Raw genomic sequence first — 27,009 nt, forward strand, 5'->3', positions numbered from 1 at the left:
AAAATTTTTCTGGTTGTGAGAGAGGATAATTTATGTTACCGTATACTGTATAAGTAAAGAAAGATGAGGATAGCAGAAAGTTTTAAATGGACATTATGCTACTTAGCCGTGTCTTATCCTAGACTAGTTTTCTAAACCTCCCTGGAGAGGGTAACCTGAGGGAAGGATCGAAATGACATGTTGGTTGCCATTCATGTGACTGCAAACTTACTAAGTTTTGTACTGATGTTCACATTTAAGGTAATGTGACAACGTGATATTTATAATCTTCCAAATTTCCATTTTCTTTTCTTACAACAGTTCCCCTTTTTGTTTGGGTTTTAGCCTTTATTTCTCCCACTTCGAGAAATCTAACGTGCAGTCTTCTCTGATTGCCTCAGCCTCAATCTTTCATTTATTTTTTACTTGGCATCTTTATATTATTGGGTAGCATCAATATTGTCCATAACTATGTTTTAATCTTTTATTTTTATTTAACTTTGTGAATGTTTATCTTGTCTTCTCTATGAGATTGTAAGCCCCTGAAAGTCAAAACCTTTGTGCCACCAAAAGCCTAGATAGAGCTTTGCTCACCGACAGGACTCAAAAAAGATGTGTTGGTTTGATTAAGCTATTGTTTTTGTGAGAGAAAATTAAAAATCAGAGAAAGTAGCAGAATGATTTAATGGAGAGACTGATATTAGCTGTCAGAGTTAGGTTTGAGTTACAGCTCTGCTCTGTATCCCTGAGCACTTCCCTTGGACTCTGGAAGAACTTCCTAGATCTCAGCTACATGATTTTGGTCAAGTACTTCCTTTCTTTGTGCTTAGTTTTCTCACGTGTAAAATGGTAATGGTAATAACAATAACGCCTTTGTATAAGGTAATATTGTACATTTTGTGTGGGTTAAATTAATTAATACTATAGCTCTTATACTAGATATTATCCTGACTGCTGGCTCATTTGATTGGAGCATTGTTCTGTAGACCAAAAGGTTGTGAGTTCAGTTCCTGGTCAGGGCACATGTCTAGGTTGCAGGTTTGGTCCTCGGGAGGCAATCCATCTAGGTTTCCTTCTCACATCAATCTTTCTCTCAAATCAATAAATATATCCTTGAGTAAGAATTTTAAAAATTGTTAGCTATTAATTAAATCACAAATTATTTGACAGTTTTATCCCAAAATTAGTCTTGATCATTTATAAATAATTTTCATCTTTATGATTAGTCCTTTAAAGGGATTTGTTATTTTGCTCATCAGTAACAACTGTTATTCTCATAGCATTGGAGGTGTTGTGCTGGTAAACCTGTCGGGGTCTGAAAAATCTGCTGGAAGGAATACAATAGGTAAGTTTCTGTTAGAGTATACAAGAAAATTTTGTGCATATCATCACATTCCCACACAGAGGATGGGCACTAACTGGGGCTCTTTTTAAAAAACTTTCTTAAAGGTAATGTTAAAAACATTCAAAAATATTTCATAGAATTCTCATGTAGCCTTCATCCAGATTCTTTGTTAACTACGTACATAGCTACAAAATATAGTTATAAAAATCAGGAGTAAACATTGATTAGAATTTATTACCTAATCGCTATAGTCCCTTTCCAGCTTCACCATTTTTTTCATTAATATTCTTTTTCTAATCCAGGATCACTTGTTGCATTTGCTTGTCATGTCTCCTCTGTTTCCTTCAATCTGGAACTACCCCTCAGTCTTCTTTTTGTCTTTTATAACCTTAACACTTTTGAAGTTTTCTGTCCTTTTGTTTTGTAGAATGTTCCTCACTTTGGGTTTGTCTGATATTTCTTTATGGTTAAATTTATGTTGTACCTTTTTGGAAAAAATACATGAAAGCGGTATTATGTTCTGTGAGAATGAGTTATTACATTAAAGAGAATCAATATTTATTATATACAGTGAGCCCTGCATTATGTTAGATATTTTGGGACAGTAAAAAGTATAAATTAAGTATTTGCAGTTTTCAAGGAATTCTTGATTATAATCAGTAGCTAAGATTTGCAAAGTGAAGCCACTAGAGAATAAAATTAGATGACATTTAACTACAGTAAATATTAAATTGCCCTAAATAGAAGACAGGTAGGACTGAAATACAGCAGAGGAGAGAGGATGCTTTGTGGCAGACATGGACAGGCCCTTAAAGTTGGTAGTGGAATATATATTAAAAATGACACATGTGCCCTACCTGTTTGGCTCAGTGGATAGAGTGTTGGCCTGTGGACAGAAGGGTTCTGGATTTGATTCTGGTCAAAAGCACATATCTTGGTTGCAGGCTCGAATCCCAGTTCCAGTTGAGGTGCATGCGGGAGGCAACCAATCAATGTCTCTCTCTCACATCAATGTTTCTCTATGTCACTCCCCCCTTCCACTCTCTCTAAAAACCAATGGAAAAATATCCTCTGGTGAGGATTAACAGAAAAAATAAAAGTGACAAGTGATAGGGAAAGAAGCATTGTTAAAGTTGGACCGTGTCAGGTGGCAAATTGTTTATGGAAGGGAAATAGAAAGTGTGCATTTCAAAATTTAAAAAACGAAGTGTTACTTATATGAATTTTAGTATTATAATATGTGTGTTTGGTTAGATCAGTGGTCGGCAAACTCATTAATCAACAGAGCCAAATATCAACAGTATAACAATTGAAATTTCTTTTGAGAGTCAAATTTTTTAAACTTAAACTTCTTCTAACGCCACTTCTTCAAAATAGACTTGCCCAGGCCGTGGTATTTTGTGGAAGAGCCGCACTCAAGGGGGCAAAAAGCCACATGTGGCTCGCAAGCTACAATTTGCTGACTAGGGGGTTAGATCATTGAGGTGAATGTTTTGCGTTTATTTGTTTACACTTTAAACTCTTTCCATACTCCTGGAGATAAAGATAGGGTAGGCTGTACTTTATCTTTTCACATTCATACACTCATTTCTTGAAATAGGATCCAACCCATTGTTAGATTTTAAATAAGTGTGTGTTGAATGAGTTAATGAACAAATGCTTTAAATCATTATGTGGATCTTTACAGGTTCCATTTGGTCTCTTGCTGGAGCCATGCTCTATGCTGTCTATATTGTTATGATTAAGAGAAAAGTAGACAGAGAAGATAAGTTGGATATTCCGATGTTCTTTGGTAAGAATATGTTTAATTTGTGAGGCAATTTACTCTGAATTACCACTTTAGGGAAGAACAGGAAGGTATGTAGGCCAAATTCTGGGGGGTCTGGAGGTCCATCAGATTTTAAAGATTATGAAGTCCAATCTCAGTGTTTTTCTCTTATTCTGCATAGTTGTGTACCTATGAAGGATAGCTCCTTTAACGCCTTTTAAAAAAATAGTCGTAGCAAACATTCATTGAGTTGTACCAAGTAACAAGCTTTATTCTAAGCCCCTATGCATATTAGCTCTTTAATTGTCTGAACAACCCTATGAGAGTATTACCCCCCGCTGACAGGTTTTGTATTAATGTCTTCAGCCTATGAACCAGATAGTTTTCTCATTGATATGACAAAATCATCTATATGTAAAAGCCTAATATGCTAAGTGTTGACCGTTCGACTGGTCGCTATGATGAGCACTGACCATCAGGAACAAATGCTCCGACTGGTAGGTTAACTTGATGCTGAGGTCTGGCCAGTTGGGACTGGGCAAGACGAGGCTGGACCCGCCCTGGACCCTCCGTCAGTCCCTCCCTATCTGGCAACCTCCCTCAGGGATTGGGCGAGATGGCCCTGATTGGCCCTGATCACTGGCCAGGAGGAGGGGCCCTACCCGTGCACGAATTCGTGCACCAAACCTCTAGTGCACATGTGTCAAACTCAAGGCCCGCGGGCCAAATCCAGCCCGCCAGGCCTTGCAATGTGGCCCGCACCGCCCTGTCATCACTGCACTCCGCTGTCAGTTTATGACATTGTCAGTTTATGACTGTTCAGTAAACCATTCGGCCCGCGATTTAGGCTGGATTTTAGATTTTGGCCCCTTCTCTGATTGAGTTCGACACCCCTACTCTAGTGCTGCTATAAGCAAGTGAGAGTATACTTGTATTATACATTTTGCCATTTTTGAGTTGTTGAAAGCATAGGATTGGGGAAACTGTCCCCAAAAGATATATATAATACTATTCTGGTCTAGATACTTATTTTCATTAAAAATTGTGGGTCATTTAAGGTTTTTCCATTTGCATTTTATTTTTTAGAGTCAGACTCTTTTATGACATATATTTTTCAAATTACCCGATTATAGTTCCTGGCATCTGTTTTTAATTTTTGTAAATAAAATACCTGATATGATTTATAAATTCCCTTTTGCCAAAAATCAGCTCAGTAAAAAAACGAGTGTTATCTGTGAGGCTATCTCTGTATATCTTTCAAAAGATATCGTAAATCCAATAGATAAAGAAGCCTGATGATGACTGTTCAAAGTACAGTTTACAGGGAACCAGGAGACCTGGAATATATAGTTATTATAACTTCATTTATCTCATGCTCATCTGAAAAATGAGGAAATTGGACTGATGGGTAGTTTCCAAGCTGATTTACAAAGGATCCTGGGAAGGTTGGTAGGACGTAGAGTTGTATGTGGGGTCTGTTTCAGCTGGAACAACACTGTTTTGTTAGGTCTTTTGCATTATCATTTAAATTGTAGAACAGATGTTGATACTAAAAGCAGTTTGAATATCTTTACTTAATTGACAAAAATAAAAGGTTTGAAAATCCACCAAACTGAGTGATCATTCAAGTTCCTTTTAAGTATAGAATCCAATAAATATACCTTAAATATGAAGATCATTTTAGTCATCTTATTTTAGAGCCATAGAAAATTCTATCTGTAATGGAGAAAAATGCTATTATTTATTTATTTTTTTAAGATTGGCAACTTTCAAGAAACATTGCTTAATTTAATAGAATATACAGACATATAACTTGATTGGTCTTCTTCATATGTGATGTGATAAGGAAAATAGTTATTTGACCTGAGTTTTAGAATAGATGGGATTATAAAAGAAGTTATGGGTGAATGTGGAGGGTGCGTTAGGCATAAGGAAGTGAGAGCATGGTAGGGAACAGTGAGTTGATCTGTGTGATTGTGCTGAAGCCTTCACTTTAGGTAGAACAGTAGGCGTGTGGGCCAAATTCTTGAGGGTCTGGAGAATAGAGGAAATTATTTGTAGGTCCAGACATTGTTAATTAATATGGGATTTCATAGACTTAATAGTTTAGGGACCAAAAAATAAATTTGGTTCTTGATAATACCAAATCTTGGCATTTTAATGACAACTTTTTAATGTTATGCAAGATCATTAGTCCTTTCTGTACGTGTATCGTTGTTTTTTATTTTTTTATTTTTTTTATTACTAAATATCTTAAATTGGGTTCCTTAGATGCAAAGTAGGAGACAGGGCTTTAGTGTGGGTTATTTATTGAGGTCCTCTGGAGGAAGAACTGGCAAGGGAGTGAGAAGCAGAATGGAGAAGCAGGTGTGAGAGGCAGCAGGTATGTCTAGGCACTTCTTGGAGATGTCCTGGCCTTGAGCCATTAGGATTCCCGCCACAGGGGTCGGCCTTGTGAGTGAGTGCAGTCATTGGCTGCAAAGGGTATAGGGTAGGCAGGGATGGGAACTTCCTGGGCAAAGCAGGCTTGTTTGATGTCCAAGACAGTTCTGTAGATAAGCTTCGGATAGAGAGTGGGTGCTCCTGTCTTGTTTCTATTTAACTGGCCAGCCTAAGTTCTAGTTTATTGTTTAGTAGCCAATATAAAATACATATCTACTGTAATTTAACTTTTTAGATGAAAGCTCTTATTTTTACCTTATGGATTTCATTATGGATCCTTGATGCTAAACTATATAGAAAGTGCAATAAAATTATAGTAATTTCTCTTTGTAGTCTTTACTACATACTATTTGCATGTATATAGTCATATGCAAACTTTAACTTTTATAATAACAGTAGTCTTTATTAACTGTTTACTCTTTGCTAGGTACTGTGCTATATTTTATGTTTTATCTAATCTTTCCAATAACCTAAGTAAATATTGTTTTACACTTAGACTAGAAAACAGGCTTAAAAGAGGTTCTGCTCTTGCCTCAGGTTTACATTACTAGTAAATAATAAAGTTGGAATCAAAGCCCAGGGCACTCTGACTGCTCAAACTCTAACCACTGATCATTGCAGCCTTCCTTATAAGTAATCTGTGCTCATACCTTGAATAGGTATTTGCATATATGTGTTATCACACCAATTAGCTAATGAGCTTTGGGAAGGCAGGAACCAAGAATTTTATCTTTTTTTGGATCCTTCCTCCATTATTCCTAATATATCATTGGAGCTTTAAACATAACTATGAGTTGAATCAGAGAACAAACCATCCATTTCCTTATACTTAAGGGAAAATATACAAACACACACGAGTTATTCATTTAACTTTCAAGATAATACAGTGTAGGGCAAAGGTAGGCTTACATTTTGCATACTGTACTCATTACTGTAAACCTACTTTTGCCTCACCTTGTAATTATTAGTAGCTAAAGTTAGCCCTTCTTTTTGAATTGTTTTTAGTGATTTATTCTGTAGTAGTTGGTCCATGCACTATGGGCTTGATACAGTTGCTTGATACAGTTTTTCCTGGTGTTGAGTTATCCGTAGAACTGGCTTTAACCAAAGAAACAAGTTCCAGTTAAGGAAATCTATTGGAGCCCTTTGTATAAGATCGGTTTTATAAGTATAGAGTTATAAGTTTGGAAAATTTAAATAAATCTGAGAAACTAACATTTGTCTCTTTATACATGTTTAGGTTTTGTAGGCCTGTTTAATCTGCTGCTCTTATGGCCAGGTTTCTTTTTACTTCATTATACTGGATTTGAGGACTTTGAATTTCCCAATAAAGTAGTATTAATGTGCATTATCATTAATGGCCTTATTGGAACAGTTCTCTCAGAGTTCCTGTGGTTGTGGTATGTACTGTTTATTACCTCTGATTTATTAGTTATCAGTTTATGGACTTTTGGGTAGTTTAGCATTTATTTTTTTTGATCTTCTGATGGCCCTTGCTGTGCACCTTCTCATCTCACACTTAACAATTCAATAAAGTAACTCCATTACAGCCAGAACTTTGTGTTCTGTTATTTATTTAATTTCTAATTATCCATCATATAGAGTAATGTTTTGAACATAAAAGGAGCTCAGTAAATATTGAATGAATGAATATGAATGACCTAAATTTGTAGTGTTTTTGGCAGTAGTGTGATACAAATGAAAAGTGGTATCTAATGGATATCCTACGTTACAAGATGTGTTTCCTACATATCAATGACACAAGTTCTTAGACTCTGAGGACTCTGCTTGTCTAAGAGCCTTTGCTTATTTTAGAGACTTTGTCTCTTTTGTTTATTCTCAGGAATTTTCACGTGGGTGAGTTACATATGTAAGCCCTAAACTCTGATTATACATGTTAACATACTTTGAAATGTTATAATATAAAATATGTTGATATTTAATGATATTCCTAAAATAGTTGGAAGACAATATCATGTATGGAGTTTAAGAAACCTTTCAAATATAGAGCTTGATACTTAATCCTGCTTCCACCTAATAAGAACTGAAAAAGAAACACAAATTGTACTTAAACTGTTAAATGAATTTTTATTATATGGCATTTAAGATTACTGCCTAGTTTCCCTTGCAAAAGGCTGTGACAAAAACAGCCTTTACAAGAAGTCTTTCTTTATGCTCTGCCTATACTTCTTCCTCTTCTCTAGTTAAGAGAATAGCTCTTACTTTCTTGATATCCTCAACACTCACTCTCTTTCATGTAGTTCTTAAAGGTTTGCTTTGTATTGTAGTGATTTATGTTCCCATCTTAAATTCCTTTGCTAATCTAAAACTCTTATCTCAGAATTCATTTACTCATTTATTTTTCCATCTTTCTTTATATGCATTTTAGATGCTCACTTTTTTTAACCTAAAAGAGTTACGCACTTTATTTTATACATTAATATATAATCATATACCTCTTGTTATCTTATCACTTCTTTTGTTCTATCATTTCTCTTGTCTCTCTTCACTCTGGGTTCTGAGCAGATAAAACTATTTGCTGGTTGTGTTTTGATTTAACATAGTAGGATCATAAAGAATTGTTGATCTTCAGCCCTTTTTGACTACAGTTTCATATAGTTCAACCCAATGAACCATATGCTTTAAATAATTATGTATTCATTGTATTTTAATACAAGCTCATATTTTCTGGTTTCCTAAGTTAAGTTTAAATTGGGAAATTTCAAAGCAGAGCATTTATTTTTACATATCTGAAAGAAATAATAAAGTTTTTCTTTCGATATTAGACTAAAGAAAGGTATAGTTTGGTCCTTATTACTTGATCATTACATTGAGACTCATAGTAAACATGGACTATAGATATTAAACTGCTCATTCGTTATTGAACGCTTTATTTTTATTTTTATTTTTTAAATATATTTTTATTGATTTTTATACAGAGAAGAAGGGAGAGGAATAGAGATTTAGAAACATCGATCAGCTGCCTCCTGCACACCCCCTACCAGGGATGTGCCCACAACCAATGTACATGCCCTTAACCGGAATCGAATCCGGGACCTTTCAGTCCACAGGCCGATGCTCTATCCACTGAGCCAAACCAGTTTTGGCAACGCTTTATTTTTTAATAATAAACATATGCAGAAGATTTTCATTATATTCAGCAGAATTTAATGTAGGCTTTGGGGACAATAAAATATGAGTTGTGATGTGTAATCTTTCCATTATGTGAGGTTTTGTAGTTTGCTTCCTTGGAAAATTTTATATTTAAAGAAATAAATAGTATGTTTTACAATATTCTTTTTTATTTAACTTTTAAAAAGTAAAAGAATGTACAAAAGGGTTCACAATGAAAATTGAAATCTCCCTTCTACCCCAAATACCTATTCCTTTTTCTCAAAGGCAACCAGTATTTAACATCTAAACCTTCTATAATATTTTTTATACATATAAAATTATGTTTCATCCTCTTAATTTTCCCTTCAATTTGTTTTATTTTCAACATACAAATGGGAGCATACTATGGATATTGTTCTATACTTTACTTTTTTTCACAAATTGTCTTTCAATCTTCACATAATAGCACTTAGGTTCATTTTTTTAAAGGCTGTATTTTAAAATGCTATATTCCAATCAATTTTGTTATGTAATGGGTAGAACATGTCTTACCATTTTCTCATGGAGAGACATTTTAAGTTTGCAGTCTTTTGCTTTGTAAATAATATAGCATTGAGTATTCTTATATGTATCTTTGCATATATATGTTAGCATTCTATTGGATAAATGCCTCTTAAGTGGAAAAGACCGAGTCAGACATATAGACTTTAAATTTTGATACAGAATTGCAAAATCATTCTTCATAGGGGGAACACAATTTCTATTCCTTATTGTGTATTTGTGAGTGTTTATTATTGAATAGTTAGACTGGACACTGAAATTTATATATTATGATGAAAGCTATATTTATCCTTACCTAGGATGGATTTTTCAGGATCTCAAGGTTTATTTTTCAGATGCACCTCTATATTCAAGTGTTTATGAGTACTTACAATAAAAACTCAGTAACAATAAAGTGAATAAGTAATGAAACAAACATATCCCTAAATTCTAGTGTTGGTAACTCAAAATAACCATAACAAGCATATCAGAATTTTTATGATTGTACTTAGCATTATAAATATCTAAGAACATATTTCATAGAGCAGCTTATGAGTAGTGGAAACACTAGTACTTGAGTTCTCTTTATTGCAGCAATAAGAACGGATTGACCAGCCTCTGTTGAATATTTCAGATGACACTTTCAAGAGATAGCCTCTTTTATAACAAGACAGCATTACAAATTCTAACTTATACTGAGTTAGAACTTGCTTGCCTATAATTTCCATGGGTCTATATTCCTAATGATATACATTACGGTTTTATCTTGGCCTATTATTTATTATCTTTTTATATATATCAAATTATTAGTCTTTATAAATGGCTCACTTGTTTGGTATAATGGTTTCTTTTTTTCTTCAACTAAACAAAATTATATGCAAATTGATATTTTAAAATTTGATACCAATATTTATAGTTTAAGGTAAACATAAAACAATTGATAGTTCAAGGTGAAAATAATACAGGCTTTGGTTAGGACAATTGCTAGACAAGTGGAAAACAAGGACATATCCTTTTAAAACATCCAGATTTGTTTTCTTTTCAATGCTGAACCAATCTAGAAGAGCAGTATACATCTAAAGACTTAGTTCTCATGAGGGTGAGATATTTTTTGTTTGATGACAGATGCACATATTGGCTTATCACTTTCTTAAAGTCTATGTTGTAAGGTATTGTCTTACAATTTTAATAAAGCTGCCTGCTTTGTTAGCTAAGTATCATTATCACAACTCTTTTAAAAATATATATATTTTTACTGATTTCAGAGAGTAAGGGAGAGGGAGAGAGGGATAGAAATATTAATGATGAAAGAGAAGCATTTTGGCTGCCTCCTACACATCCCCCACTGGAAATTGAGCCCACAACCCAGGCATGTACCCTGACCGGGAATTGAACTATGACATCCTAGTTCATAGGTCGATGCTCTATCACAACTCTTTTGACAGTTTTGTAAAAACTGTTAAGGAAATGTAAGTTATGCATTTAAAGTTGAACAATGTCTGTAAGCAGATCTTGAAAATAACATAAAATGCCTCAAAATACCTATACTTATATATTTGCATTTTTAATATTTGAAGATAAACTTTTGGAATTATCTTAGAAATTCTGTTATTTATTATGTCTTAGTCCATCCTGAGCTTTCATTTTTGCTTTTGATTTCTCACATCTATATTTTAGGGTAGGTAGACATTGGTCATTGTTTTTCTTTGGTTCTTTTACTTTTTTAATATGGAAATGTATGTTTTGTTTTTTCCTTTTTAGGGGCTGCTTTCTTACCTCATCATTGATAGGCACACTTGCACTAAGCCTTACAATACCTCTGTCCATAATAGCTGACATGTGTATGCAAAAGGTAAGACAAGCTATTTATTAGATAAAAGCTATTTATTAGATATTTTATGTATATTATTAAAAACAGAGCTAATGAAGGTTTAGGGATGTGACTAAATTATAAGGATATAACCATGAGTAATACTTGATGCCTTCTCTCCCAAGGTGCTTTACTACATAGAGATGTAAAAAGTACTGAAAGTGCCCAAGCTGGTTTAGCTCAGTGGATAGAGCGTTGACCTCCTGGGTTTGATTCCAGTCAAGGGCACATACTTCAGTTGTAGGCTCCTCCACTGCAGGGGCCCGGATCAGGGCTCCTGCAGGAGGCAACCAATCAATGTTTTTCTCTAACATCGATGTTTCTAAGTGTCTTTTCCTCTCTCTTTCATGCTCTCTAAAACGTAAAAAATAAAATAAAAAAATCAATGTAAAAATATCCACTGGTGAGGATTAAAAAAAAGTGCTGAAAGAAATGGATAATCTCTTGATGTTTTAGTTTTTCAATTTTTTATCTTAAGAGTAGTATCTTTATATGTAGCTTTTCATCTAGTAGTAGATATGTTCCATATGCTCTTTGTTAAGTTCAGTGGTATGGAGTAGGGATATATTTTATCATTTAAGTAGTAATGTTTTAATTTTTAAGATAAAATTTTTAGCACTGTGGTAATCCTATATATTATATGCAAATTGACCATCATTCCAACACATAAGATGGTTGCCGCCATATGGACATAAGATGGTCATCACAAGATGGCCGCAGGGGAGGGCAGTTGTCTGCAATCAGGTAGGCAGGAGAGGGAAGTTGGAGTGATTAGGCCTGCAGGGGAGGAGAGTTAGGGGTGACTGGGCTGGCAGAGGAGAGAAGTTGTGGGGGACCAGGCCTGTAGGGGAGGGCAGTTAGGAGCAATCCGGCTGGCAGAGGAACAGTTAGGCATCAATCAGGCTTGCAGGCAGAAGCTGTTAGGGGCAATCAGGCAGGCAAACAAGTGAGTGGTTGGGAGCCAGCAGTCCTGGATTGTGAGAGGGATGTCCCAGATTGGAGAGAGTGCAGGCTGGGCTGAGGGACACACATACCCCTCTTCTTGTGCACAAATTTCGTGCATTGGGCCTCTAGTACTACTATAAAGCTGAGAGGTATAAGAGCAGTGTTATTTCTCAGCAAATGCTCATTTCTTTCTGAACTCAGCAGGGCAGGGGCCTTCTGCCTCTTCTATGAAGTCCTGGTCTGAATATGGGAATCTTGTGATAAATACTGGCAATATTGCAGAAAAGAGAATCTGTGTCTCTCCCAACAGCCTGAAGGGGGAAGTTTCTTTAGTACTCCTAAGGGTTAACAAGGAGAAAAGAGAAGTGCCATTGGCTAATGCTAAAAGATGTAATGTAGCATGGACCACTCAGTTCAGTATTTGTAAGCTTTTAAGTAACAAAATGGTATGCCTGTGTGCATGCTATGTGTCGGGGGAGGAAGGGGAGAGGGTGGAGTGTTGGTTTAATATAATTGGAAGAGGAAATACTTGAAAGCCCAAAGGCTTATACTGTGTAGAACTTATAATCAGATTTTGAAAGCTAATTTTCTTTAGATCGTTGTGCACTTTTTAGGATAAAGACAAAATACTCTTAATGATGTCTATCTTTTTTATTTTAAAAAAATCTATACTGGTATTTAACATTGTTTTGTGGTTTAGTAAATTCTTATTTGTCATGCTTAAAAATGGACATCTCCTTAATTGAGAATGAATTATCTTACATAGCATGCATTTTCAAAGAATGTCAAAATTGTAAAATATATATAATACTAAAGTTATGCTTATTAGATTCTTTTTATACATTTAAATAATATCCAGGTCCTTTACATCTCAGGGTAATAATCTTGAATATGAACCAAAATTGTTATAGTGAAACTGGGGAAGTAAGGATTTTGGAAGACCACTGTTCAATTGAACTTTAATGTTATGATATTTTGAAAACATCAGCTTTTGTACATATGAAAAATGAAATTGAAGGTTAATTTTAGGGAATTAAAAAAAAAGAAATGTCACAGGGGATCTCATTTATTAAATGACTAGAGGCCTGGTGCATGAAATTCCTGCACGGTGTAGGTGTTTTATTCAAAGTTATGTCCATCGCTAGCTACCCATTTCCCTTATCTTTCAATAGAACTTTTCTTGTTTTGAGGCAAACCATTCAGAGACCCAATTTTCTACTTCTTCGTATGTTTTGAAGTGCTGCTCAGAAAGTGCATATGCCATGGATGGGAACAAGTGGTAATATGAAGGAGCAAGATTTGGTGAATACAGCGAGTGGGTTAATACTTCCTAGGCAGGATCTTTTAACGTGTCTTTAGTTGGTTTTGAAGTGTGTGATGGTGCATTATCATGAAGCAAAATTACTTTGCTGTGTCTTCTGGCACAATCTGGTCATTTCACGATCAAAGCATGGTTCATATTGGTTATTTGTTGTAAGTAGCAATCAGTATTAATACTTTCATTTGTTTTAGAAGCTTATAATACACCACACCTTCCTGATCCCACCAAACACAGAGCATTGTCTTCTTTCTGAAGCGATTTGGCCTTGCAGTCTATGTTGTGGTTGACCTGGATTAACCCATAATTTTGTGCATTTGGGATTCTCAAAATAAATCCACTTTTCATCACCAGTCACAATTCGGTGCAAAAAGGACTTTCTTTCATGCCATTGAAGCAACATTTTACTGATGACTTCTTGGTTTTCCATTTGTCTTTCGTTCAGATGATGTGACTCCCATTTTCCTTCCTTTAAAATCTTTCCCATTGCTTGTAAATGATCAGAAATTGTTTGCTGAGCAACGTTTAAGATTTCTGCAAGTTGTTTTTGAGTTTGACACGCATCTTAATCCAATAATGTTTGTAGTTGTTGATCTTCAAACTTTTTTGGTTGACCTGGACTTTCTTTGTCTTTCACATAAAAATCATCACTTTTAAAGCGTTTTAAAAGCAGTGTTCACAAGTATCTTGAGATGGAGCATGTTCACTATAAGCTTCTCGATGTATACGATAACTTTCAGCAGCACTTTTCTTCAGAATAAAGAAATGAATTAAAACTTCCCGCAGATGCTCTTTCTTTGGCACAAAATTTGACATTTAAAAAAATATATATTTTTATTAATTTTTTACAGAAAAGAAGGGAGAGATTTAGAGAGTCAGAAACATCCATCAGCTGCCTCCTGCACACCCATTACTGGTGATGTGCCTGCAACCAATGTACATGCCTTTGACCCGAATCGAACCTGGGACCCTTTAGTCTGCAGGCCAACGCTCTATCCACTGAACCAAACCAACCAGGGCTCGACATTTTTAAACATAAAAACATCTATGATGTTAACACCTTAGCAAATTTGACATACGAAGTTTTGAAGCTTGCTGTCAATACAACAAAATAGCATACATATCAAATCGCATATATAACAACATATGTGTAACTCCATCTATTGAAAAAAATTTGCATTATTAACTAGTACACCTAGTATATTTAGATTTATTATCATATATATTTAGGGATTATATATTTTTTATATAGACAGTTTTCTTTGTTAATAGATGTCTTCATTTTTAAAAATTATATTCCTAGCTTCTTGGAAATCAAATAGTTTTATAGTATGTGGCAGCATGCAACTGCATTGTTAAAAGTGAACTTTCCTTTAAACATCATCTAGGGTTTAACCTATATTTATAAAGTTTGCATTAATTCATTTATAGGGTTTTTAGTTGAATATTCATGAAATCATTCTATAACCGGCAGTCGGACATCCCCCAAGGGGTCCCGGATTGGAGAGGATCCAGGCTGGACAGAGGGGACTCCCTTCCCCCGTGCATAAATTTTGTGCACCGGGCCTCTAGTTGTTAGTAAAAGGTTTATAGAAGTTGAAGTTAAGAGTTTAATCTGTTTTTAATACTGTCTTAAGAACTGTAACAACACAGCATATCACAACTAGAACATAACATACTTTTTTAAAATTTGAGATTTTAAGATGACTTCAGAAACTGAAGGGCAGGATCAACTTGAGATAAGTAGTAATTAGTGAAGGGGAAATGGGCAACTTAAAGTTTCATAATTTTGTTCTCAGCCATGCTGTGTCTAATAAATAAAAAGCATGCCTTCCTGGCTTTCCTTTAGGCTGTTTCTCAAGAGAGAAATATTTTTGTTGGTAATTTAAGCAAGTGGTTAGGATGTTGAAGTTCTGAATCCTTTTTAATAATAATAAACTTACTAATGTGTTATCAGTACTTAGTATTACTAGTATTTTTTAGTCTGGTAACTTATTCCCATAACTTTTCATAAATGGAAAACTTACATTAAGGGGAAAATTGTCTTCCTAATAATTACAGTGTGTTTTTTCTACCTTTTATTTTTAGGTGCAGTTTTCTTGGTTATTTTTTGCAGGCGCTATCCCTGTATTTTTTTCATTTTTTATCGTAACTCTCCTATGCCATTATAATAATTGGGATCCTGTGATGGTGGGAATCAGAAGAATTTTTGCCTTTATATGCAGAAAACATCGAATTCAGAGGTAGATTTAGCTACAATATAATTTTTAAACAAATTATGTTTGCTAAAAAAACTGGTAATCATATCATGCTGGCCTAGATTTTAGAGATTTGGGGAAGAATTATTGAAAGATTATAATTGTACTAGAGGCCCAGTGTATGAAATTTATGCACTCGGTGGGGGGGAGGAAGGGGGTCCCTCAACCCAGCCTGCACCCTCTTGCAGCCTGGGAGCTTTCAGGGAATGTCTGAAGCAAATGTCTGAAGCCGGCAATCAGGCATCCTTAATCCTTAGCGCTGCCCTGGAGGTGGGAGAGGCTCCAGCCACCACAGCTGTGAGCCCAGCTTCTGGCTGAACCATGTTCCCCCTGTGAGAGCACACTGACCACCAGGGGGCAGCTCCTGCATTGAGCATCTGCCCTCTGGTGGTCAGTGTGCGTCATAGCGACTGGCCATTCAGTGGATTTGCATATTAGCCTTTTATTATTTAGGATATGTACTATGCCAGGTAAAATTAAAGTAATTTGTTCAAATCCGTAGGTTATGATAGTTTCTTCACAACTACTTTTAAAAAATGTTTTGATTCACAGGTAAAATTGAAGTTCTTACTATTTTGTTATAACACATTTAAATGTAGAGAACTCTTATTGGTTTGAATAAAATTCATAATAAAATATGATAACATTGCCTCAAAATTTTTTTCAATTTTTTTAAACAGAGAAAGCTTTCATATTCTATTATAGAAAAAACTTGAGACGAGTTGTTGAGAAATTTTGCCCTAGTCTTAGTTCTGACCACACAGCTTCAGCTATCTGTATGGATCATTTTTAAGGGTTCCTTTTAGTTCTAAAGCTTTCTTTAACTATTGCCTTTTTTAAAAGGGTTCCAGAAGACAATGAACAGTGTGAGAGTCTTATTCCTATGCACAGTGTTGCTCAGGAGGATGGAGCTAGCTAGCTGTTGTCAGTCGTCAGGTTTGTATGTTAGCTGGCTTTAGTATTGACTAGTTCTAATTCTCGTATTGCTTATATTCAAAATTTAATTTCCATAATTAGTTGTTTGAGAGGCAATACATCCAAGAGGCTAATGGAGTCAAACTGCCTGGGTTTCATTCATTTCCAAAAACTGTTTTCCAATTTTTACATGTACTAGCTCTGTGACCTTAAACAATATTCATAACCTCTCTGTGTCTCAGTTGTGGAAAAGGGGTTATAATTGAAACTCCTTCATTATTAAGGGAGTTTTAAACACTTCATAAGTTTGAAGTACATACAGTATTAGTGCCTGACTAAAACTAAGTGATTCCAAGCTTTAACTATTACTTTTATTCGTGTCCACCATCATTATTTTATTTATGATATACTTTAGAAACATGTTTTTTTCTCTAAGTATAACATTCAGAAAAAAAGCAATACTTGGGTATATATTTAGTCTTTTCGTTATTTATGTGTTACTATAACCGGCCCAGTATATATCCTGATTCTCTGACTGCTTTTTCATTTAACAATTTTGAAGAACATTTCTCCAGTTTTTAAAAACTTTAAGAAATATTATCTTTTATATTTCTTATTTGAATGAAAAAGTACATTACATTTTATATTTTGCTGAATGAATGTTTACAATGTATCTTACATATATCTTTGTCAGGTACAAAAGTGATCATTTATTTAGAATGAAGGATCATAATAAGTTACTAAAATTCTGGGCAGGCTCTTTTTTTCTGAGATAAATTTAGGCAACTTAGATTGAAATGTGTCCTAATTGCAACTGGGTTTCCCTCCTCACATAGAACATCGAGCAACTCCTGTCAACCCCTGTGATCACATAGACCTTGAAACATAAGTAAATTCCTCATGGTAAATTCATACACAAACTAAAGTCTTGGTTTTGTGTTTCTCTGTGATTGGTCATTTTCCTTTTGTTATGATGGTTATACATGCCAATATTAGTTCAAGAGTTAGAGTTCTACATGACATCTTACACAAAGCAGCTCTCCCTGCTCTGCACCATCTATCCTGTGTTCACTCTTTTCCCATTCTCAGGAATCACATTAAACTCTAAGTGGAGTCTTTGGTATTTTCCTCCCTGGCGCTCTTTTTTTTAAATATATTTTATTAATTTTTTTACAGAGAGGAAGGGAGAGGGATAGAAAGCTAGAAACATCGAAGAGAGAGAAACATCGGCCAGCTGCCTCCTACACACCCACTACCAGGGATGTGCCCGCAACCAATGTACATGCCCTTGACCAGAATCGAACCTGGGACCTTTCAGTCCACAGGCCGATGCTCTATCCACTGAACAAAACTGGTTTCAGCCTTCCTGGCGCTCTTAATTACCATGTCTATACTTCTGTTTCTTGCTTTCTCAGTTGTGGGCATATTCAGTTGATTTTCCCACTATGGTAAATGAGGATAGGTTACTTTCAAGTGCCTCCTTCCTGTTCTCACCCCACTTGCCTGTTTGCCAACCCTATATCACTCCTTCCTTCTTATCAGCCCAGTATCATTATTGCATACTTTTGGGTAGATCTATAGTCAACTTTTACATTGTTATGACTATACAAATGTTGCTTTTATCTGAGCCACATAGGATTGTGCTTGGCATTTCCCCAATCCAGAGACCCTCTGTTACTACTTTTTTTTTTTTTTTTTAGGAATAAGCCTCTTCTGGGATACAGCAGAGGCACCCACTGTGAAAAGTAAAAGGAGGACATCTGGATTTCTAACTGCTTTTTTATAAAATTTGCACCAATCTGCTTGTTTTCAGTCGTGTCTTCATTTTAGAGAGAGAGCTTGTAGATTTCTCCATTGCTAGCTAAGAGTTAGCCACTATTTTCTTGCCTCTGCTCTTCTTTTTATCCACATGGTTTATTCCTTTTAAAAAGTCCCTTTATCCTTTATTGTCTTTTTACTGAGATTTTTAAGGACAGTGGAACTAATATGTGTTTATTTGTCATCTTTAAATTTAAAAAGTTATTCTTCAAAGCTTTTTATTGCTATGACATGCATTTCCCCTCCCTAAGATGCTGTGCATTTTCCCATACTCACAATCATGTTCACCCCCCCCCCCGCCCCCCCCGACCTAAGTTTCAATAATTTTGGAAGTGAGAGCTGGATAAAGGGTGATGGTGAAGACAAAAGAAAATGAGCTACAATAAAGCAATAAAATAGGACAGTTTGGGCAGGAGTCTGTCTCAATGCAGTTAATGGTGGAATACACCATGATTAAACATACTACATGATCTTTAAGTAGTGTTGGGTGTCAGCCTTTGACACTGCTATAGTATTCATGTGTTCCCAGGACTCACCTCAAGTACATATACCCAATTATATACACTACATAGATTGTGTTTGATGTATATTTCAATGTTAAGACAATTTGCATTTTAAAATATAAGCTATAGAAAATTAAAGCTAATGATTTTGTGTTTGCTTTTATTTTCAGCTTGACAATGGAACATCATATAGCGAAGAGACAATCTCTGGCAAGATTTTGGAGAAAAATGTTTCAGTGCCTAGTCTGAAAAATAACATTTTCAGTTCTTTGGAACTCTAAAATATATTTTCCTCATATTGTTGTTCTTCATTTTCATAATGAAGTACTTGCTATGTCGCTGTGTACATCACTACAGTTATAGGAAGTTTCAGCCTGCAATCTGTCTAAAGGACCACCTGCCTTACACATCTCAAGGAATTCAGTTGATGAAATAATCTGAACTAATCAAGGAATAAAATCCTAATGTCTGGAGACTTTATCTTCACCTATTATTTGTTAAATGCTGGACTATGTTTTGAAAATGTTTTCAAGAAATTGTTTAGTATATAGATCAGTGTTTGTACAGGTAAAATGCTAAATTAAGCTACCTATAATAGGTATAGATTATATTTCTGAGTTTTGTAGAATATTGCAAATTAACACAAAAATGTTTAATTTATATGACAAGTATATTTACACAAATTTGGTTAGACTTCAGAAAAAATATTTGAGAAAAGATTTGGTTCACTTACACTACATATACTGTGTTATACTTTCATAGCATTAGGTGCCTTGTATTTTAAATCTGTGACAAACCATGACAAATTTTTAAAGGGGATATATTGTAAAATGAAGAATCATGTATTTCTAAAACCTGTATTGCTGTAAATTTAATTGATAAAGCTCTGCTTAATTTAGAGTTTTGAAGAAATATTCTCTCTTCAATTAAGACATTTTCATAATGGAATGATTTAAATTGAAGTGATAAAAGAGTATTAAAATAAAATGTTTATATATATGTGTGTATTATAGATCTATCAGTTGGTTTCTGATTTTTTTCACATAAAAATGTGCCACATTACTATGGAACTGGGTGCTGCTGCTTTCTATAATTCTAGGTATTTTTAAAAATAATTTTTAATGGATTAAATACCAAAGAAGGAAGGCAAGAAGAAATTCTACTTAAATTACATTTAAATTGAATTTACCAAGTTTAAATTAAATATAAAATATTGTAACTCCTAATTTTAACTCCTATACTTAGGTCTTATATATCCATATTGTCCAACTGTTTCTGGATTCTCATCACTGTTGACATTGGGAATGAAGTATGTCTCGGGATTCATCCAGGCTTTTCTTTTCTTTTGATTATGGTCTCACATAATTGTCTTTATTCCCCCATTCCCATCCCAAACCCCTCCCTAGATATGCCCCCCCCCCCCCACCCCTCACCCCCCCGTTGTCCATGGCCACTGGCTAGGCCCATATGTAAGCACACAAGTCCTTTGGTTGATCTCTTCCCCTTACCCCTATCCCCCCTTACTTTCCCTCTGAGGTTTGAGAGTCTGATCACTGGTTCTCTTTCTCTGGGTCTGTTTGTGTTGTTCATTGTTTCCTCTAGATGTGTGAGATCATGTGATCCAAGAAATACCCTTGTAAGAACCTAAACTGCAACAAGCCATTAATCAGAACCAGTTTTCTTTTCAAGTTCATTACTCTTCAAAATTTCTTATCAATATTTTAAAAATTCCCTTTGCTATGTTTAGCTTCAGTTTGTGTTATTCACATTCTTTTTTTAAAAAAAATCTTTATTGTTGAACATATTACGTATGTCCCCTTTTTTCTCAATTGACCCCTTTTATCCCACCCCACTTCCTACCCCTTAACCCTTTCCCCCCCCCCCCCCAAGGCCTTCATCATCCTATTATCTGTATCCATGGGTTATGCATATATGCACACAAGTTCTTTGGTTGATCACTCCCACCCACCCATCTTCCCATACCTTCCAGCTGAGATTTCTCAATCTTTTCCATGCTCCCATGTCTCTGGATCTACTCTGTTCTTAAAAGTGCTTTAGTGATACCATAAGTCTATAATGAAGTTTAGCCATCTTTCTGCCTGTTCTGAGAACTCATATTAATTTAAAAGATTGTGTATGATACCACATTTTTAAAACAGATGGCTGCTTTCCTATTTGGTACCACCAATAATTCTTGTTAAGCTAACAGTAATACTGATTTTGTTAACTTGACACAAGGTTAAAGCATGCAAAGAGTGGGGACTTCTAAGGAACTTTCTCCTAAAAAAAAAAAAAAAAAAAAAAAAAAAAAAGTGAAGTAACATTTCAATCACTCAAAGACTAATTTTGGTTGAAGTTTATTATCTAGCACCTTTGCTTTTTGTTTTTGCTATTTGACAGTTCACCAATACTTTAGAGGGTAAGTGGTTGAAACGGTGGAAGTAACATTAAATTTTTATTTATTTAGATAGGAAAAGAGGTTGAATTTAGAATTTTTGATTCTTCATGTGGCCTATGTTCACGTCTTACAGATCGCGTGTTATCACTCAGGATTTGGGGAGTAGTAAGCCCTTAATGTGCTGGATAGATCTTGAGGAGGACTTCTTGTGGGCAGCTATTCAGCTGTTTTATGATTGAAGAACAACTGTAGATGGAAGCACCATTAAATTGCTTAACTGAAGTAAGAATTACTGCTGCTTTGCTTGACCACCTGTTGTTTTTTCTCTCATGTTTTACTTATCTGACTGATTGTAGTATTTGGTTACTGTACCTAGAGTGAGCAACTTCGGATGACGTTCTGCACTTTTGTAGTTAAGGGTTCATCTTCTCGAGAGGAAGTTGTGATGGAATACTTGCACTCTGCGGTTCCCCAGAAATCTAGGCATCAAGCCCTAGGATCATCGCAGTCACGTGGCAGGCCTCTGGAAATGCTGGGAGATTCCATCCTCTTTGAGCAGTGTTGGCTTGTGTTTATGTTTTTCCAAACCTAAAAATACAAAGAGATTTCTAATACCTAATTAAATTAAATTATACATAATTTAAATCTCATTATTATATAATGCTTCAAATTATGCCCTTGACTGAAGGAAGTTTGCTGCTTTCTCAGAAAGACTTTCTGTTACTGAATATCAGAATCTACTAAAACAAAACTGAAAGAAAAGGCAGCCTTGGAATTTCTTAGACGAATGCTTTTTGGAGCTTAGAAAGGCTATTAAGATGTATGTAATGCATCCATTTTTATTCCTTTAAGTAAATTTTGATTTTTTTAAATTGAAATAGTGGCTTCTATCGGCCTGACTTAATTATAAAGTAAACCAGTTTTCCATCTGGAAGCAGATGAATAAAGTTCATTGTTGCTATAGATGTGAGCTCACGGGTTAAATGTGGACATTCTCAAAGGTATGAGGCTTGTTTCAGGAAGAATGTTAATGCTCCCTTTGCAATCAATCATGCAGAGCCCAATTTGGGGTTGCAGAATATGACTTCAGTGGAACCAAGGCTTTTCATAATTCACTATGGTCAGGTATAGCACGAATTCTCTGCTGGTTGAAGAAACAAAACATATTTAAAGAATAAACTAGGAATTAATTAGAAATGTGTTTTTTTCATAATCATACTAGCAAATAAAATGTTATTTTAAATATTTCCAGTTATAATCCTGCTTCATTTTTCTCTGCTTTTGAGATATTCTTTATTACTAAATACTATTTTAGGAAAAATTCACAGAAATAACAGATGAATATTATCTGTGATATCTGCAGATTTAACTTATATAGGTAACATTGTGTGCTGGTTTTTTAATGATGACTTGACATATATGAGCGTCTCAGTTTACAGAATTTGAAGTTCTACTTTAATGTTTGTTAAGTATCCAAACTTCCATTTAGATAACTGAGGTACCTTTTTAGAGTTACAATAGTCAGGCCCACATTTTCTTTTTTTAATGGCATTGGCCTCATGCATTTGTACAAAAATTAATAATACAGTGTTTCATAGTTTGTGTACTGAGATATTTCCTATATTAACATTTTATAGTATATTCTTAATCTCCTTTGGCTAGTGAATTAAAGCTGAATTTGTCTAATATCAGCATACTGTGATTTGTATCTATATATATAAAAGCCGAAGTGACCATTAGGACCAGACGACCAGACGACCAGCCGGTAGTTATGACATGCACTGACCACCAGGAGAAGACAATGCAGGAGCTGCCCCCTGGTGGTCAGTGTGCTTCCACAGCTAACTGGTGGCTGGCCAACTTCCCAATTGGGGCAGCCAGCCAATCTCCCGCAGTCCCTCCCCCATAGCCGACCGGCCCCAATTGGCCCCAATTCCTGGCCAGGCCGAGGGACCCCACACATGCGTGAATTCATGCACCGGCCTCTAGTGTTTACATAAAATGAGAAGTCATTGTTCTGACCAAGTTGCGGCATTGAAACTTTATCTGATGGGTCTATGTTGAGTAATCAGCCCTGTGTGCAAACACTCCCAGGGAAGTTGTAGTATAGAAATTATATAAAAGTTACAATACCAGACCCAGCAGGCCAGAGGTAAGGGAAAGTACTTGAGAAAGATTAAATATTTATGATAAATTAAGGAAATAGTCTTAGATATAGTCTCCTTGGTGTGGATAATTTAATGCAGATTTTTACCTCAAGTTTGTTACTAAACCTGATAATTTTATTCTTCCATCTATTTAATAAAAAAATATTTTCAGATCCTGGAGTATTTAAAATTTAAACAAAATTAATTTTAATTTCTGCTAATGTTACAAATTCTGTTATAATTTGGGGTCAAAACTGTCCCATTTTGGGAGGCAATTTGAAACATTGATTATTCATACACTATGTAATTCAGGAAATTTATATTGTAAAATATGCATGATTTATTTTAATGTATTATTTGTGTAAAATCATTTGCATATTCTATTATAGTATTTTCTAATCTCAGTAGAAATACACAAGCCCAGATCCATCTTTTTACAAGCCAGTATTTGATTTCTAGTTTCCTTTATTAAAATATTTCCTCTTATTCTTTCATGCCTTAATGTCTAAGATGTAACTCAGGTACCTGATAAATTAGACCTTCCTGTGAACAACATGGTCAGCTTTGAGACAGACATGCTCAGTGAGTTGCGTCTTTCGCATGTAAAAGTATAAAGCAAACGGAAAAGGTGAAGTTCTGGAATAATCTATTCTTAGGAAGGTTTCCTGGAGGAGATCCATATTCCATTTTGTGATAAGGCCCCTCCAATGAGTTTTCCTCTAAGTTGGAATAGCTCACTCTTTTACTGAGTATTGTAGCACTCAGGGTTCTACCAAGAAAAGAAAAAGTACTTGAGGATTTTAAACAGAGAATTTAAGCAATTGATTGCTCAGCAATAAAAGAGCTGAGAGGACAAGCAGAAGACTGAGGTCACTCAGAAATTAGTAACAGCAGGAAGCCAGTTCTGTCCCAAGGCTAATTGGACAAAGGAAGGAAGTGAGGCAAAGCTCAAGGCCAGGGTCACGCAGAGGAAGCTGAACCCTAGCAGAGAAGATCAGGGCCTTCGAGGTAATGCAGCTGATGGCAAAGCAGTACTCTGGCTTCTCTTCCTTCTGCATTGACTCCGGTTGTGGCCCCAGGAGCTTGGGAAGTGTGGCCTGTAGGTGTCAGCCGGAATCCACAGCCCAGACCTGGCCCAGGCACTGAGGAGCTGACTTCACTGGGAGGCCAGGTTGTGTAGAGAACACATATCCTTAAGGAATAGAATCAACAGGTGAAGGTGACACAGTAGAAGAAATACTCTGGAAGCAAGATTGGCTTTGTCTGTCTCAAGTCCACTCCAATAGAGGATTTGGGGGAAATGTCTGCCCTGGACTTCCATTTCTCATTCATATCCCTCCTCCACTACTTCCCACTCCCTCCTTTCCCTGTTCCTCCTCCCCCAAAACAGGGCTAGTGGGAAATGTGAGCAACAGTATTGCTTTTTAAAAATCAAACATGAAAATAGAACATGAAAATAATGGGAAGTGCCTGACAGGAAAAGAGCTACAGCATTCAGGATACTACAGTCATGGAAGTGTTAGCAAAGAGGAAGCAATTTCTTAAATGACTTGTGAAGATAGAAAATAAAACCTTAAGGAATTAGTGTTCTCAAAAGCTTACTGTATTTAGAACTTCATTTACCTAATTACTTAGAACAGTCGCTTAATCTTACGTCATCCCTCACCTTTAGAGAAAAAAGTATAAACCAGTTCACAAATTATAGGATCACTGTTTACCACTGGAGGCAACTCCACAGACTATCTAGTGACAGAATTAGGGTGACCTTGTGTCTCCCTAAGGACAGTGCCAGTTTACATCTTCCTAGTATAATTATTAATAGTGCCTCCTTTCACTAAAACTGTCATAGTTTAGATAAAAAGTTATATGACCATCTGACTACCCTAATATACCTGTTTCTGACAGCTCGGCCTGACAAATTTCATCCTTTCTGGACTCCAATAGCTTGCTCTTTGCACTAGACCTGAGTGCTTGCTTAAAGAAAGCAATTCTATCGATAGCCAACAGTTAGGCTGGGGCTCTTGCTCAGGCTGCTGAGTCCTACCTGGAATCCTTTTCCCCCTGAAGTGGAGTGCTAAGCGAGGAACCAGATCATTCATACCAATTATCCGCTAGATTGTTGACCCAAATTTTCCTTCCGAAAGCCATAAACCAGTTATTGGCGAGAAATAGTAATTAACAAATATGTATTTTTATTTTTCAGGTATAATTGAAGAAATAAATTGTAACATATTTAAATTGTACAGTGTGGTGATTTGATATTTATATTCATTGTGAAAGCATTCCCACCATTAAGCGAATTAACACGACCATCACCTCACACACTAACCTTTTTGTGTGTGAGAACTTTTAAGATCTAGTCTCATCAAATTTCAATTATACAATGAAGTATTATCAACTATACTCACCATGCTATACTTTAGACCCTTAGAACCTATTCATTTTATAAATGAAAGTCTGTACCTTCTAGAGAAGACTTTACCAACTTCTACTTATTTCCCCCCCACTTTCCAGCCCTTAATTCTCTATTTCTATGAGTTTGACTTTATTTTTATTTCCCACATATAAGTGATAGAATACAGTAATTGTCTTTCTTCTGTCTGGTTTATTTCACTTAGCATAATGCTCTTCAGGTTCATCTATGTCACACACATCTTTATCCATTCATCCATCAACGGACATTTAAGTTGCTTTCCTACCTCGGCTATTGCAAATAATGTTGCGATGAACATGGGAGTACAGATATCTCTTTGAGGCAGTGATTTTATTTCTCTAGATGTATATCCAGGAGTGACATTGCTGACTTATATGGTATCTGTATGTTTAATTTCTTGAGAAAACTCCTTACTGTTTTCCATGTGGCTGTATCAGTTTACATTCCCACCAACGGTCTTCTCTATATATACTCACCAGCTTTTATCTTTTTAAAAAATATATTTTTTTATTTACTTCAGGAAGGGAGGGAGAGAGAGAAAGAAATATCAATGATGAGATAGAATCCCTGATAGGCTGTCTCCTGCATGCCCCACTCTGGGAATTGAGCCCAAAACCCAGGCATGTGCCCTGACTGGGAATGGAACCTCAAATTCCTGGTTCATAGGTTGACGCTCAACCATGGAGCCATGCCATCAGTGTTTATCTTCTGTCTTTTCAGTAATAATCATCCTAACAGGTGTGAGGGAAAATTCATTGTGGTTTCAATTTGCATTTCCCTGATTATTAGTGATGTTGAACATCTTTCATATATCCACTTATACATCTCCTTTGGAAAAATGTTTATCCAGGTCCTTTGCCTGTATTTAAATCAGGTTACAGTGGTGCCTCACACAACGAACTTAATTCGTTCCAGGAGCAAGTTTGTTATGCGAAAAGTTCGTTATGTGAAATGCGTTTTCCCATAACATGTTAAAAAAAATAATTCGTTCTGTAGCACAAAATATGCTAAGATGACATAAAAAAAGATAAATTTTTTGTTATTATTTTTATTTAGATACATCTAAAAACATAATTTTTTTTAAAAACACACACATTTTTTTAATTTTAAGACAGACTAAGTAGAGTCTACCGAATCTTGCACATCTTCATCCATTTTCTGCTTTTTAGCCGATGGTTTCATGAAAAACCTGTCCAAAGTCGTTTGTTTTTCTCT

At 35.4% G+C, this 27,009-nt stretch overlaps 1 protein-coding gene and 1 pseudogene across 8 annotated transcripts in view; one reads left to right on the plus strand and one right to left on the minus strand.

Moving 5' to 3' along the window:
- SLC35F5 (solute carrier family 35 member F5) overlaps positions 1–19,877 on the plus strand; it is an 87,184-nt gene extending 67,307 nt beyond the window's left edge. For 3 of the 7 annotated variants that reach the window (XM_084893314.1, XM_084893316.1, XM_084893315.1), the window contains 7 exons: positions 1,260–1,324; positions 3,012–3,116; positions 6,775–6,934; positions 10,950–11,040; positions 15,410–15,564; positions 16,423–16,515; positions 18,986–19,877. In XM_084893314.1, coding sequence (XP_084749440.1) covers positions 1,260–1,324; positions 3,012–3,116; positions 6,775–6,934; positions 10,950–11,040; positions 15,410–15,564; positions 16,423–16,498 — 652 coding nt within the window. In that variant the 3' untranslated portion in view covers positions 16,499–16,515; positions 18,986–19,877. Of the gene's footprint in view, positions 1–1,259; positions 1,325–3,011; positions 3,117–6,774; positions 6,935–10,949; positions 11,041–15,409; positions 15,565–16,422; positions 16,516–18,194; positions 18,240–18,985 lie in introns of those variants that run through there. The other 4 variants (XR_014795835.1, XR_014795836.1, XR_014795833.1 and 1 more) reach the window with 3 other exon arrangements.
- Positions 1–27,009, minus strand: part of LOC311627093 (vasculin-like protein 1) — a 234,831-nt pseudogene that overhangs the window by 11,630 nt on the left and 196,192 nt on the right. The gene's annotated exons all lie outside the window — the stretch shown is intronic.

This window comes from Pipistrellus hanaki (assembly GCF_964339955.1).
Source record: "Pipistrellus hanaki genome assembly, chromosome: 8".
NCBI lineage: Eukaryota > Metazoa > Chordata > Mammalia > Chiroptera > Vespertilionidae > Pipistrellus > Pipistrellus hanaki.